This window comes from Schistosoma mansoni (assembly GCF_000237925.1).
Source record: "Schistosoma mansoni, WGS project CABG00000000 data, chromosome 3 unplaced supercontig 0044, strain Puerto Rico, whole genome shotgun sequence".
Classification (NCBI taxonomy): Eukaryota; Metazoa; Platyhelminthes; class Trematoda; order Strigeidida; family Schistosomatidae; genus Schistosoma; species Schistosoma mansoni.
In genome coordinates, this window is record NW_017386006.1 from 234,098 (window position 1) to 249,264 (window position 15,167).

At 30.4% G+C, this 15,167-nt stretch overlaps 1 protein-coding gene and 1 non-coding gene across 2 annotated transcripts; both read right to left on the reverse strand.

The window, feature by feature from the left end:
- Nucleotides 1-7,550: 7,550 nt before the first annotated feature.
- On the reverse strand, nucleotides 7,551-9,539 carry Smp_197660 (hypothetical protein; the record flags this gene model as incomplete). Its single annotated transcript, XM_018791411.1, has 2 exons — nucleotides 7,551-7,727; nucleotides 9,519-9,539. 2 exons carry the CDS (start codon nucleotides 9,537-9,539, stop codon nucleotides 7,551-7,553), a joined length of 198 nt encoding a protein of 65 aa, XP_018645359.1.
- Nucleotides 9,540-12,866: 3,327 nt separating this feature from the next.
- Nucleotides 12,867-12,938, reverse strand: Smp_tRNA_00026_Pseudo_TTG.1.1. The gene has a single exon. It is a non-coding gene (tRNA).
- Between the last annotated feature and the right edge of the window lie 2,229 nt (nucleotides 12,939-15,167).

The window sequence follows — 15,167 nt, forward strand, 5'->3', positions numbered from 1 at the left end:
CACATGAGAATTGCACAATTTTTCAATATATTTCTCGGTTATCAAATAATGACACCATTGAAATTAGTTTAAGATAAAACTTAACTTTGAAACAATTAGTTTTCTCTTTTTAACTTGGCTTTTGTTTCTTTCCTAAGACAAAAATTTACATTTCATAGAGATATATTAATTCATTATTATACTTACAAAATCATTATACTTTATAAGACTACTAATAAACTTCATTACATGTTAGTTTACTGAAAAGAAGAGTGTTATATTTGACGCAAAGTTATTATCGACTAATAGTTCATGAATACCATATCAGTAACATTCAACTATCTCCGAAAACCTCCTATATTTATAGCAATCATGTGTTTACCGATGACTCGTTTTGAGAAGTAGTTCTCGGAGTTCTACTGGGAAGTTGTAACCAGTATCGTTCAACCGTGTTGAGTGTTGAGCAAGTAAACACTAACAACACTGGAGAATGTTTGTACAATATAGCAAATCGATTGAAGTTAGATGCCAACCCAAGGATCTAAATGTTAAAAGCTCACTGCGAGACCTAAAGGTTCTTCATTACATCCAGCTGACGAGTCCCAAATAGGACGAAACGCGCGTCCTGGATTCCACTGCTAGCCACTATCCATCTCTGCTAACCATGGTTTATTTTAGTTTTTTTAAAAATTCTATCTTGAAGGGACAAATCGATATCTTTGTATTATTCTTTTTTTCCATTTCTATTCAGTTTCATATTATGATTGTCGTTGTGTAATCCGCTTTCACTGTTTATTGGTTAGTGGTAGTTTAATGCCGCTGTGTAATACAAACATTTGTGAAAATAAAAATAGGTCGTATAATTCGGGTTAATTGTTTCAGTCCATTGAAAAAAAACAACTTACATAAGCTTTATTAGATTAATGTTCCTACGGAGTTTGATTTTAGATAAGAGTATTATATCATTCATTGAAGTAAATATATCTCCTAAATCGTTTCCAAAAAACATAGCCGCTTTAAATGACCTATATTTGTACTGTTAACATGAGGTTCTTTTAGTTTTCTCATCTGGATTAATGTATCACAGTGTCACTGCGATTTCATCCTGAAGAAAACAAGATTCAGTACGCTGATGAGTCTTTTTTAGTAAACAATGATATGCTGTCACATTCTCAGTGATGGCTCAATGACATTATTAAATTTTTAATATGACCATTGAGATGAGCAGCTATGTAACTCACATAGACTATTGGCCTGATATTTGAACTTCTAAAATAGTGTTACTCCATCCTATGACGTACATTGAATGCTTTTAGAATTTGATCATTAATACTGTTCTATCTATCTAAAATCCACAACTAAGTTCTTCAATCCAGTTGTGTTTCGATTACTTCTTTACAAGTATTAAAATTTCATAGTTTATGCCTATACACAAAGCTATGAGTATTTGCACATGTCTGGTCAATTACGCAATGCAACTAGTACTTTAGATGGGTATTTATCTTTAAAAGTTAAAAATACATTGCTAATGATGTAAAACTTACTTTTATTTACTCGCATACATATATATTTACTTGTAAGCTACTTAGCCGTTCTTTAATGTTGTCTATCTCTGAACCCATTCATAACTGTTTACAATTACTCAGATATGTAACGCCTAATTTAGCAATTTTAGTGTCATGTACTCTAATTTGAACTATTTATGCTGTTTGATCTCTCTAAACGAATGTAATGAAACGGGGTTAAAAATTTCCACTTCAATGTTGAAAGTGAAGGCTTACACCAATAAATTAACAAAAACTTCTTTTTCAAAGATGTCAACGACTTACCTGCTACTTTCTATTCACCAGCGACCAATCACCTCGATAACCGTTATTATATAAATCCAAACGGAGTTTGAAATCAGAAGGCAATAATAAGCGGAGACTACAGTTTATTTGCGGATAGCACGGATAGCAAAATTACACGCACACCGAGCGAGTTTAAAGCAGAGAGGCGAATGTGTGTATGAGAACAAACAATGAGGTGGATTTATGGTCACATTGAATCAAGACGCAGCAAGGCAAAGCAGAGTTTAATAACAGGATTCGAGTACATATTTACATGTGACAGAGGATGATTCATGGAGCGACATTTAAGCTATTGACATTTAAGCTCGAGAGAGATACGTGTGTAGGCTGTCATGTGATCAGGCATACACGTTTATGCAGACAAGATAATTATCATAATTTTGATGTAGGTCGTCACGACCAAACCATCCAGCTCAGAGAACAAACCTACTTCAAAATCACCCACCTGAGCTACAAATCTTCTCCACCATCTCATAATTATCATAATAGTACAAAGAAATATACGAATTGTTACTGTTCGGACAGCATTGTCTGTTAAGTTAATAAAAGGGCCTAACCAAAAGTTAACGATAATCGAAAATGTTCGTAGGAGAGTTGCTATAATTGCAATAAATGTCTCGGTTTATCAAGTTTGGAGTAATTCACTGGTAAACATACTATTGTTATCTATCTTTTTGGTTTTTATGCAAAAGACCATGTAAATATTTCCCTCCTTCTAGGGTAATGTTACATAATGGCGGAAACTTTAAAAATACTTCCGAATTTAACGAATTGTTAAAATTATAATGCATAACCTGTGTACATAATTACTTCATTTTTCACCCTCAAAAGTAACAATTAATTGTAAAGGCGTCTTGGTTTTTCAATTTTTATAATAAACAGTAAATACCCTGTAACATGAAATATATATTGGATTCCAGGTCACTGAAATAAATACAAAAAGTACTAAACAAGTATCGATATAACATTTAAAGTTTTTTTAAAGTAACCTTTTACGTTATGACTTTTTTCTAATGACATTTTACTTATAATTAGTACATATTTTGTGTCCAAATGTTCAATGACTTAATCTCATGATTTAGGTTTGTGAGTTCCATCATTACTATCATTGTTATATCAACATTTTCTAGTGTTCTTTTTTTCTGTTTAACATTTGAAAAATCTTCTCAATTCATTAAGTTTCCCGAACTTAATATCGTTACTGTATAGTGACATGTATTTTATTTCATATAGCTATATATTTTTATGCTTTTTTTGGGTGTGTGTCAATGCGTATATATATGTGAGCGTATAAAGATTATATATTATGAAATTTTCTATTTCCTACAAGATTAAGCACTCTGATCCTCGGTTTCCGGCTTGTAACTGATACATTGAAAATTTACCTAATACTACTCTATTTTCGTTTAAATTTTGAAGCAAAATATCCAGGTTTTTTTCCCGTTAAGATGATTCAAATCTCATCCGTGTTTGACTTGTTATTAAGGCAACTTTTGGGAATGAAACACATAACTAATGAAATTGAATAATTCAAACAAGCCAACTGGCTAGCGAAATATGGTAAAACATATATTCTCATACATCCTATTCATTTATAAAAAAGGAAGTAGGATGAAACACGAAGGATTATGACACAACAGCTGATAACCAAGTAAAAAGGAAGTTGGAACAAAGAAATAAGAAGAAGCGATGAACATTGGTCAAAAGATACTACAAGAGGAATATATTTCGAACACTTTAAAAGGCTGATTACGGTTTAGAATTACAAAACACTAATTTAAAAGAATAAAAAGAAATAATGATAAAACAAACAAAACATACGACAAAAGGCGAACGAGGGTCAAGGAAGGATGAGAGGTTGGACGTATCGTCTTTGCACACTGAGTTAGGGCTTGAGTTGGCGGATTGCCAATGCCTCAATAGTGCATAAGCTTTTGATTCGACCTCCCTTCGATCCAATTGCTTTGACCGTATGGATTATTTAAAAAAAAGACTCCTTCGGAGTAATTCGTCCCTAGTTGAATAAATGTTCCTGTAGTGAACTAGTAATCGTTTCGCAAAACAATCAGTTATTATTATCCCTAAACAATTTTTCATGATTATTATTCAGTTCTTGCTGTTATAACCTTTGTGTTTTTCGTTTTTCTTCATATCTGTCAAGTGGATAATTATCTCACGCGTAAATTATTTCTATTCTGATATTCTTCTCTTACCCTCTGATTATTACGCATCTTCATTTGATAATAAAAGTCTCGAATCAATTTATACGTTGAGTCCCATAGTAGAACAAAACAAATGACCAGTGTACCCCAGTTTTCGGTGGTAGTTTGATTAAAATCATTTCATGATGCGAACTACGAAAATTTAGCAAACTTCCGAAAACCCTCTAGACAAAAAGTATTAAATTTTCTATCTCATCATTAGAACAGTACACATAAGCGAAAAATACTGTTTAAAATCATATCCTCATAAGGTTTTACTCAAACGTTAAGCAGTAATATTTATATACACATATAAAACATTGAACTAATCAAGGCTAATTATGGGTCAATAATAACAACAACATATGGTATATCAATAAATAAGTAAAACGTATAAATACCAAGATGATATAGGTAATCACGAAGTTTCAGCATTTGAAGGAGATTAAACCTTGAGAAAATATAAACTGAAACAATAATCATTAAAAATCGTTAGAATTACACACTGAGAAACGTGTAAATAACGAGGTAGTAATAAATATATATACAGGAGTAAAGAAAAACATACGGCAGATGTGGAAAGTTAGTAAGGTCTTTTTATTTTAATATTATCCGGCTAAGCAATTAACAAGGAATAGTATACATTTCTTCTGGACACTTAGATTAGAGTTAAAGGCTCAAATCCCCACCGATTTTGTTACTTGCTGAAGACGAGTTCGAACCCTGTTGAAGAATAACAAATATATACCGTAGATCAATAAAAATGACTAAGTTTCATACACACATGACCAGTGTGATAAAATGGAAATACGTGTTGTTACCGTTTGAACCTTTACAAACTGCGAAAGAAGATATTCACTTATTCGTAGGTTATGCTGAGTAGTGGTGTAGTCATTATAACTTCCCGTACAGGAGCGGCTAATTCTGTTGATCCACATTGAATAAGGAAATCATGTAACTTGTCCCTTGTTCAAGAAAATATCATTGGTTGGATAGGAAATGTATAGTTACGTAGTCTATTTTCTTGTTTTTACTGACCCATAAACTGTCTTAATCGATTTCATATTATATATATATATATATATTCATTTCAATATATAAATATATATGCTGATCACTTTTTTTATATTAGAGTAAAGCCTAATAAAGGTCTAATTGAGAACATTACTCTTCTATTGTCTGAGTTGTTCTACTTCAAAGCAAGGGGAATTTTTTTTTAACTCTTATCCTTGTTAGTAATATATCAATGGAGATATATAAACGACTGTAATCAGTTTATTTGTTTTTGTTTACGTTTAAACTAAGTTGTTTCTGTTTTTCTTTGTGTTAGTACACCGATCAACTGTCAACTAGGAAATATTCAGTTTTCAATGCTTAAGGATACGTAAATTTTGTTTGTTTATTTTTTGTGTTGTTCTCTGATATTGTTGTTCTTCCTTGAAGATGATCGTGATAGTGGTTGTCACTGGTTCTCTTTAAAATAAATTGATTCAAGCGTTAGTTTACTTTTCATTTTATTATCCATTTATATATCAGTTGTATATTTTATTTGTTTATTTAAGAATAATGATGACAATAAATAAATAACAGTAACAAAGACTGATGACATTAGTGTTTGATTAGACGCAATAATTATAGTAATAATAATAATAATAATGTTTTTAATGATGATCATTCGGTAGAATGAAATTTCTCAATAAAGTATTTTGAATCATTTACATCACAATTGTGTTCATTTATTTATTGATCAAAATAATTGAGAAATCCGTTAAATATCTGGAAATACAAAGAGAATTTTCATTGAATCTAATGTTTTTTTTATCCTTGGAAAATGATTAACTTCAGAATAATTCTTAAAATCTACTTGATATTTGAAAAATTAAAATAGTATTTAAAGTGACTGTTGTAGACAATCTTGAAACACTAAAGACATTGGTGAATCGTTGCTCAACTTCGTGGATTGGTTGAAGTTAGACATTAACACCGTTGGATGCCGGCTCAGTGGTGTAGTGGTTAAGCGCTCACGCGCAAGAATGATAGGTCTTGGGTTCGAAACTCGCGAGGTGGGATCGTGGACGCGCACTACTGAGGAGTCCCAAAATAGGACGAAACGGTTTTCCAGTGCTTCCAGGTTTTCCATGGTGGTCTAGCTTCAATTGACTCATGATTTCAACCACAGAAAATTACTAAGATCTCCATAAAACCGCCTTCTGGTAATCTTGAAACAGTTTAAGCTCCATATCTGCCAATTAAAGATAAGCTGATATGCATGAAAATAAGAAGCATAAAACTAATGACATGTATTTACTGTTTAAAGTCCCCTGATGAAAAAAAATTCTCAAGACATTGATGAGAATATTGACAATTATGATTTGAACTGTAATTAGAAATAAAGTCTCAGAAATATTGCCGCGAAACAGAGAATCAAATAAAGAATTTTTTCGATTATGGAATAATACTAAATTTAATTGTTATAACAATATGTAAAATAATATAGCATCAAAATACAAAAATTTTATATACACACGACAGCAAGAATCCATTGATTTCATGATCTCACACTGTTTATTAACATAAATCTTACCCATATTACTTGAACTTATAAGGGTACGTTTTGGTTCGTTGTAACAGATCGTCAATAGGATTATCACTTGTCAAACAATCAATATTTCTCTACCGAGAAATTCGCTCTAGATCTGAATATTACTAGGTGATGATACTTCCCGGTAGTAAGAAAACCACTACAAGTTGATGTTTAAAAAAGGTAAACTATAATATCGCTTACATTTTGGAACCTCATCATGCACTAACTCTTCATATCTAATAAAATTCTCAATCTAAGTGAAGTAGTCATTTGTGTTCATCTGTCTTTAGAATAGAACCAAATTGCACGAGTAATATGATACAATTCTATTGTTGTTTATCAATTGAAAACATGTTTATTTTTGGATCTTTTTTTGATTAAGAATAAAAAACGTGGTTCTTTTTGGTGAAGGTGCTGGAGCAAACATTTTGGCACGGTTTGCAGTAAGTTTTGTAATTTAACAGTTATGAATATGTAAATTGATAAACGGTACTATTCTATGATAAGTATATTTCATACTTTATGGTTAAATATTTACTAGAAAGATTACTTGTACTTTTTATACATGTGATTAGCAAAATCTTAATACTGGTTATGCAATATCTATTATAATGCGTCACTAATGTAACTTCAAATAGTCGTGATGTACGTAGTATTCGCTCTGTGATGTTATTCATTAACCAATAGCTTATAATTTGAACTTAACTATTAAAATCTGTCTGTATGTTATAGTGGACCTAACGTTGATAGTTGTTGCCCATTTATTGATGTCAACTAACATTAAGATTAATTGAGTGTAAGTGAGAACTGAATTTATCTGGAAGCTATAGAAATTCATAAGTGTCTGATAACAAATAACTTGAATTACGTACTCATACACTGATACTGAGTAGGATATTTATAGCATAATTGAGTAACAAGTTTCCAGCTAATTTACTATAACTTATGATCAGCAAAAGTTATACGGCCACTTATCACGTCACGTAGAAACTTAAAACTAGGACAATATAAAATACTATAAATATGTAACTTACTAAATACTGTACCTCCATGATGAACTATTTCGTTTTTATGCTCCCTTGTATATTTATATGCGTATTCTTGTGTCACTTCCTTAATATTATTAATTCAATCTTGGTACTTTTTTCGAAATGTCATCCTATATATTTATATTTTTTTCTCTTCTTAGTGTTACGTACTGATCTTCCTTTTTATCTATCTACGCTATTATATGCTTGACATTTAGTGTCATGTATTAACATACAACACATTGAAATATCATACATTTGCAATTGTTACAGTCTAAACAAAGGAAATGAGGTCATTTTACTTTATATTGTAACTGTTAATAATGACTTGCTTATAATTTATTTGTTCTCATGCATATGATGACTGAACCAATGCAAACCTTTGTATGAAAAAATAATGAGAAAATCCACTCAACATGTTGTGTTAAGTGGTGTCCGATTCTGATACACAAGCTTCTTAAACCTAAACACAAATAGCTATTGAAATGAAAAGGCCGAGAGTGAGAAGAAAGCTTCATTGGCCAAATTGAATGGAAGATTAACTATATATATGATTGATAAAATTATGAATACGTTCTCAAACAGCATTATGTCGATTTAAAATAAGAATTTCACAGAATGAAAATAATGAGAAAACAATTGACTATTTAACCATAAATCGTACACTACTAGGTAGCACAAAACAAAAATAATAGTTCTGAAAAAAAACAATCACTTTGAAATTCTAAACTACGATATCTTTACAATAATAATAATAATATGTCGTATTTTTCAAATGCATTTATTACGTATACTGAACCAAGGTCTGAGATGCTTTCTGGCACAGTAGTTTAGATGAAAAAGTTCAAACAAAGATGTCGAACTAGTTCATGAAACCAATGACAGACAGGTTGGGCCTTGATGACAGATGCAGACTACCAGCTTAGTGTCAACTCGATCAATGTAACTGATATTTGGAGACGCTGTGTTACATACCTTATGATTGATCACAGTTGCGCAAATGTATTTGCATTTCGCCTACAATGTATTTTCTTTCGTGAATTAATTCTTTCTCCTCAAATCATATTGTCTATGTTTAATATTTTCTACTACCGACAATATTCTGATATTTCATTCGATAATTCAATCTCATTCTACTGGTATGGTGTGATGACAAATTTCACAGATCCTACTTTGATTAAAATTGACTTAATTTCGAAGACAGTCCAGAGTTTAATTTAGTTCAACAATAAGTGAGAACAAAATCTCGGTGACTCACAGTTTTATATTTGCTGATATACATTTAAAGTTCAGTGCCTATTTGTGTAACTCTTGCTCGTTTTTTTCACAAAGTAAAGAGTAGTAGAAATGAAAAGAAGAGTAGTTGTCTAATTTCTATCTATTTTTTGAAATAAAAAGCCTCTTTTGATGTAAGTGAAAGCTAGTGTAGATAAAGTACTCAGTGATATCATTTCTATTTTTAAAAAATTTGACCAGGGTTTTCAAAATTCAGTCATTTTGTTGTATCACACACTTTCATTCATTTTTCCGTTCATTTTATTGGTGTCTAATTCATAACAGAATATGGGATTACTAAATATTTCTTTTAAAAATTCCGGAATTATCCTATACTTCACGAAGAACATGTTAGTGTGGTCTGATTTATCATGTCGGAAGAAAAACATAAATTTACTGAAATTTATGGCGTAAAGTGAAATTCCCAATGAAGAACACGACCTAAAATATCAGCCAGCTGTCCATATGGACATTAATTAATGTTTAAATATGTAACGTTGAGATAAGGATTCGATTATTTTGACCACAAAACTACTGATTCCTCCCCAAATATTTTAGGTATGGAAACCAGAAATAAACTAATGATACATTAATTAGTTACTTGAAATATATCTGAATCCATAATACTGAAACAGATGAACTAGTGCTTTTTGGAAGTGTATTAAATGATTGAGATGATTGTGCATTCCATTTAAACTCTTGCTAGAGCAATGAAATTGACTTGTAGTATTTGGATAGACACCGTTAAGGAACCATTAGACATTTGTAAGTTAAATAAAAAAACATTCATCACCTTGAAACATTAATTGATGTTAATTCCATTAGTTGTAATTTATTACGTCTTAGACACGTAGTCCTGGAATTCATAAAGTGCTAAAATTGTCTTGATTATACTGTTATATGTTATTTCATTAAACAACTAACTCTGTTGATATAGTATGTTGAGATAAATTTTCTCATTCTACATCACGATTTAATCCGTATGATTTATTAGCTTCAACAGATGATCTACGTTTTTTGTCTATCAACCATATGCTCGATTTTATTAATGCTCACCAAATAAATATGACTTGATGTTTTATCATTATTATTATTAATGACTTTATTCAATATTATATTTTTGGTACAATATAGGATATTTTTAGACCAAAGTATTTCATTCAACATGTTCCTTTCATAAAAAAGTGACCGACGACTGGATACAGTTATACTTGAATTAAGTAAATAAACTATCTGGAATTAAATGAAACGTTTTTTAACAGGATAAGAATTTGTACAGTCTTTAATTAGCAACATGTTTTGCAGTACAATTTAATGACTAGATCAGCTCTTAAAACCTGTTCTGTAACCTTAGTTACTTGTAACTTAATTTCTAGACGATTATCAAAATAATTTGTTTAATAGTGCATGAAATAACTAAAAAGTATCCTAGTTTTATCGTCATATCATCTATTTTAACTATTTGGCTTATACAAAACTTCTAGCCATTTAAACTATTATCTTGCTCTGTTTATAAATGCATATTATCAATGAACAATTCAACTGTTCGTTCCATAATCAATAAACTAGTAATTCAAAAGAGTGTATATAAATATATAACCAGTAACCGGAACTTGTTGTGTTATCCCATTATTTATTATCATTATTCTTATTAATACTTTAAATATTATTCTATCAAATTAACAATGTTATTCAGATTTATTTCTAATTACCAAAAGAGGAAAGAGACTATTATATAAAATAGAATGATTATACTTTTCAAATAATTATAAACTTCCGACGGGTAAATATCTTTCTCCCATTATTTTAGTTAAATCATAAATCTTTTGATAGGGTTTTATATTTGTTTACAAAGAGAAAAAAAAATGTGAACGTTTGTTTTACTATGTTTTTCACACTCACACGTTCTATCGTTTAAAAAAAAATTATAATATGAAGACATATTGATTTAACTGTTATTATCTGAAAATATTTAATATGTTATGCATAGAACAACGATCATTTCTTTTATTCTGATCGAGAAATCTTATCTTTAAATGATCACTTTAAGATAATTAACAAATCACCTAGGCATGTATCATCAAACAAGATATCGAACTTACTGTAAAATACAAATATATAATCAGTAAACTAGTTCAAATGATATATGAAATTCTACTGTGATGCATGCTACTTATATTGACAGATATAAGTGGTGTGTAACACTGATTAGAAGTGAAAGGCCTGTCAAAGAAGATTGAACTGTAGAAAAAAGAAAGGAATTGAGCAATTGAAGATCATGAAAGACATAAAGAAAAATTGATGAAATGTTTGCAAATGTAATATTTAATGTATATTGTTTTCACATTTTACCAAAGAACTCTGTAATTTTGCGTTAGATAATAAATTGGCTATCCTCACCAAGTCTTCGTTCACTACACTACTGCTAAAAATCACTGAAATCAGATTCTGTTAAGATTTCTATGAAGAAGAGTTACATTGGAGAAACTGAATATTACATTTTTGTCAAACACTAACTTAAATGGTTTTCGTGAATGTATAGAGTATGGATGACTGCTATCCTTTAATTATTAATTAGTGTCTGAAATAGTTTATCCTGGTTCGAAAAACTGGTAGTTATGTCGAGAATGTCTTTTAGGGAAAATCTTGGAAAAAAAGAATAAAACCATTAGACTGAGCATTTTGCAAACTTAGATTTAAGATTCCTTTGAAATTATAAACTGATAAGTGTCAAATTACCAGTGAAAACCTGGAAGCACTGGATGACCGTTTCGTCCCACCATGAGAATCCTCAGCAGCGACGGTCTCTGTAACCTCTTACTGACAATTAGATACAAGGTCTTTAATCATTGAATCATCATCACTTGCGTGTACACATTTACATTTGTGCTAAACGTATCCAAGTATTCTCAAGTGTAGCTAAGTATAAATGACAAAGCAAGACAACTTATTTTAAAAAACCCATCGCATCTAATTATCCTCCGAGTGTTATATTAATTGGTTAGTAAATATAAGACAAGCAAGAAGTATCGTGGCTTAGTTAGTGTCATTTAATAGTACTACTTTCTCTGATATCAGATAACATTTTGACAATTAAAAAATAATCCAGATTAAAACTGATGCTTAAAATATTGCAGTCATACTAATTAATTTGCCAAAAACTATTTTTCTAACCTGTAAAGCTGTTAACATTTTTGTACAAATTTTATTAAGAACGAAAACCGATAAAAATTAGATGGTATCAAAAGTTTAATAAGGTTTATCTATGTAGGTAGTTGAGGACTATCTGTTTGAGGTACTCATGATTATTGTAACTAATGGTTAGAGACTGTTACTGATGTGGTTCAGAATCACTGGCAGTGACATACACTCATGATTCACTCTTTGTCTTATCTCAAGTCCTCAGTCATGAAATGTACGTAAACATTTTTCTGATCTCCATACCTAATCTTCTCTACGATCAATAATAATGTTACTACCTCTACCTCTCTGGGACACTTCCCCTGATAATTTTATGTCCTTGTAGGAATCCAATGAGTCAAAAGTAATATGATATATGTTTATACCGAGTCTCACTGAAGAAAGCAATCAATATTATTTCACAGTATAAAATTATTCAAAATTCTTTATACTTTTTATTTCAAAAATTCGTATTTCAATAAATCCCTTACAATTATAATAATTATAGTCATAATAACAATAATAAAGTTATTCCTATAATTATGATAATTACTGTCAATTGTTAAAAAAAGATTAGCTTAGGAAAAAGACTTATTGTACATGATGCATACTACCAGAACAGAAGACTCATCTACACATATACATTTATATATCTTTATCCATATATGGTAAGCAGAGATGGATAGTGGCTAGCAGTGCAATCCAGTTTGACGCGCGTTCCTTTCTATTTGGGACTCGTCAGCTGGATGTACCTGCATCTCAGAGTTGATGTTCACTCTGGGACTCGAACCCAGTACCCTCGCTTCAAACGCCATCGCGTTATCCACTCGGCCACAGCTAGCCACTATGCATCTCTACTTACCATGCTTGTGAATTAAGGCTATTTCGAGGCAATACGCACAGTATGCACATATGCCAATTAGAGACTGACCAGTTGCAGTCCTAACACATCGATGGGAAGATTCAAACAAACAATACTAATTGAATTTATCCCTATAGTTTTTTGAGTTTTCTACTTAACTATCTTACTTCCTAGATGTATTTATACCTATTTTTACGGTTTCATGATAGTAGAACATTTTGTCTTCTTCATTTCTTTGAAAATATATTTATTTAATATTCATAATATTTTATTATGTAACAATTTTTTTATTTTCATTCTTCCTATAATTGATTACTATAATTATTATTATTAAATATGGGTATATCTATCTCTATACTTCAAAATTAAGTTACTTGTTTAAAAGGAAATTATGATTTGAGGTTATTACAAATCTACTCGCTACATTTGTACAACATTTGTGACAGATGACAACTTAAAAATATGTACAAATAAATCCTTTTACATTCATCTGCTTTGTCGTAAGGTTCCAAAGTAATATAGAATAACAATTTAGTGTTCCACGAAGTTTGCTTCATGAAGTTAATTGTCAAAAAACAGTTACCTAGCACTTTCTGGTTTTTACTGATTTTCGATATGTTTATGATTGTTTTTGGATTATTCAGGACAATGATTGAATAATGTGACTGACAGAGATGAACATCTTATTCAGATTATCTAGTAGATTATTATAAGTACACTGTATGTTTGTATATCATTTTTTAACTATTTCGAAATGTCATATACTCGTTGACTGGGCATAGTAATGTTAACCTACATTGTCGATTGTAAAATCCTTAGCTTCAGAATATTTGAGATTTTGAAGTCATACCTAACTGACTAAAAGATTTTAACATCAAACACTTGGCTGGATATTTTTTTACTTCTCTCTCTATTCTATGTTGAGCGTTTGAATCAGAAAGCAGGCAGTAATTTACTTTGTTTTATTAATAGTCCAGGCTACATCCATCGGTCAAAACTAACTGACTGTTTTTAACCTAATATAATTAAAGATTTGTAAATGTAAAAAATTGTAAGCTTTCATAAAGATAATCGTACAATTGGTCAAGGATTGAAAATATGCATTACAAGTGAACAAAAACCGTTGGTCTGAATGTTTTAAATCTACTACGATTTAGATTCATAAGTTTAGTTGCATGTAAAACTATTCAAAATTAATTCAATTTTGAAATGGATTGGATTATCCTGTTGTGGATGTTTGTGACAGAAACTTGATATCATTATTGTGACACAACTTCGCGAAGAGTAGATGGAATGAGGCTAACAGTGAAATCCAGGAAGGGAGTTTCACCCTATTTTGGACTCATGAGTTGAATGTAATCCATCTCAGAGCTGACATTCAGTCCGGTACTCAAACCCAGTTTCTTTCACTCCAAGCTCCATTACATTATCTACTTAGCTACTGAGTCCGAAAAGCCTCTAACCTGTGCAAAATTACATAGACATTTCTAATATACATATAAATTTTTTTCAACTTGCATCTTCAATCATTCTTCTACCTTAATTATCTCTGCACTTGAGGTCATTGGTCAGATAAATGAATACATTCTCGAGATTTCATCTAATCCACAACATCTAATACTACAAAATTTAAATTCAGCGAACGACTTCCTGGAATTTTTAATTAAATTTCCTTTCTGTTGTCATTCTTCATATTATTATTGCTGTATTCTTTGTTACGCCTCATTAGTTTCGTCTTTGGTACTCAATATAAAATGTTATTACATTAAGTTGAAACAACAATCAAATATTCACAGGATTTTGATCAAATAACTCAAGATAGTGATCAAAATTAACTTTGTATCACATAGAAATTTGAACAAGACAAAAATGACTTGATAAATTGAATCTTTATTTTGTTATATGAAGCATTTAGGTAAACAATAACAAAAATAATAAGTCCAAATAGAACCAAATCAGCAACTTTTTATCTATCCCATTTGTACATTCTTTCGTTGTTTTCTGTTGGTTTGTTTACTGTTCTTTATTCAAACAACAAAAAGCGTCAACTATCTTATTAACATATAAAAGTCTTATTCATTAAATATTATTTGAGTTTATTCTTTGATTAAGTCAACAATTGGATGAATAGTGAACATAAATAGCCAGAATATTATTCTAGCTCTAATGTGAACATCAGCACCAGAATTCAAATACATTCGATTGACG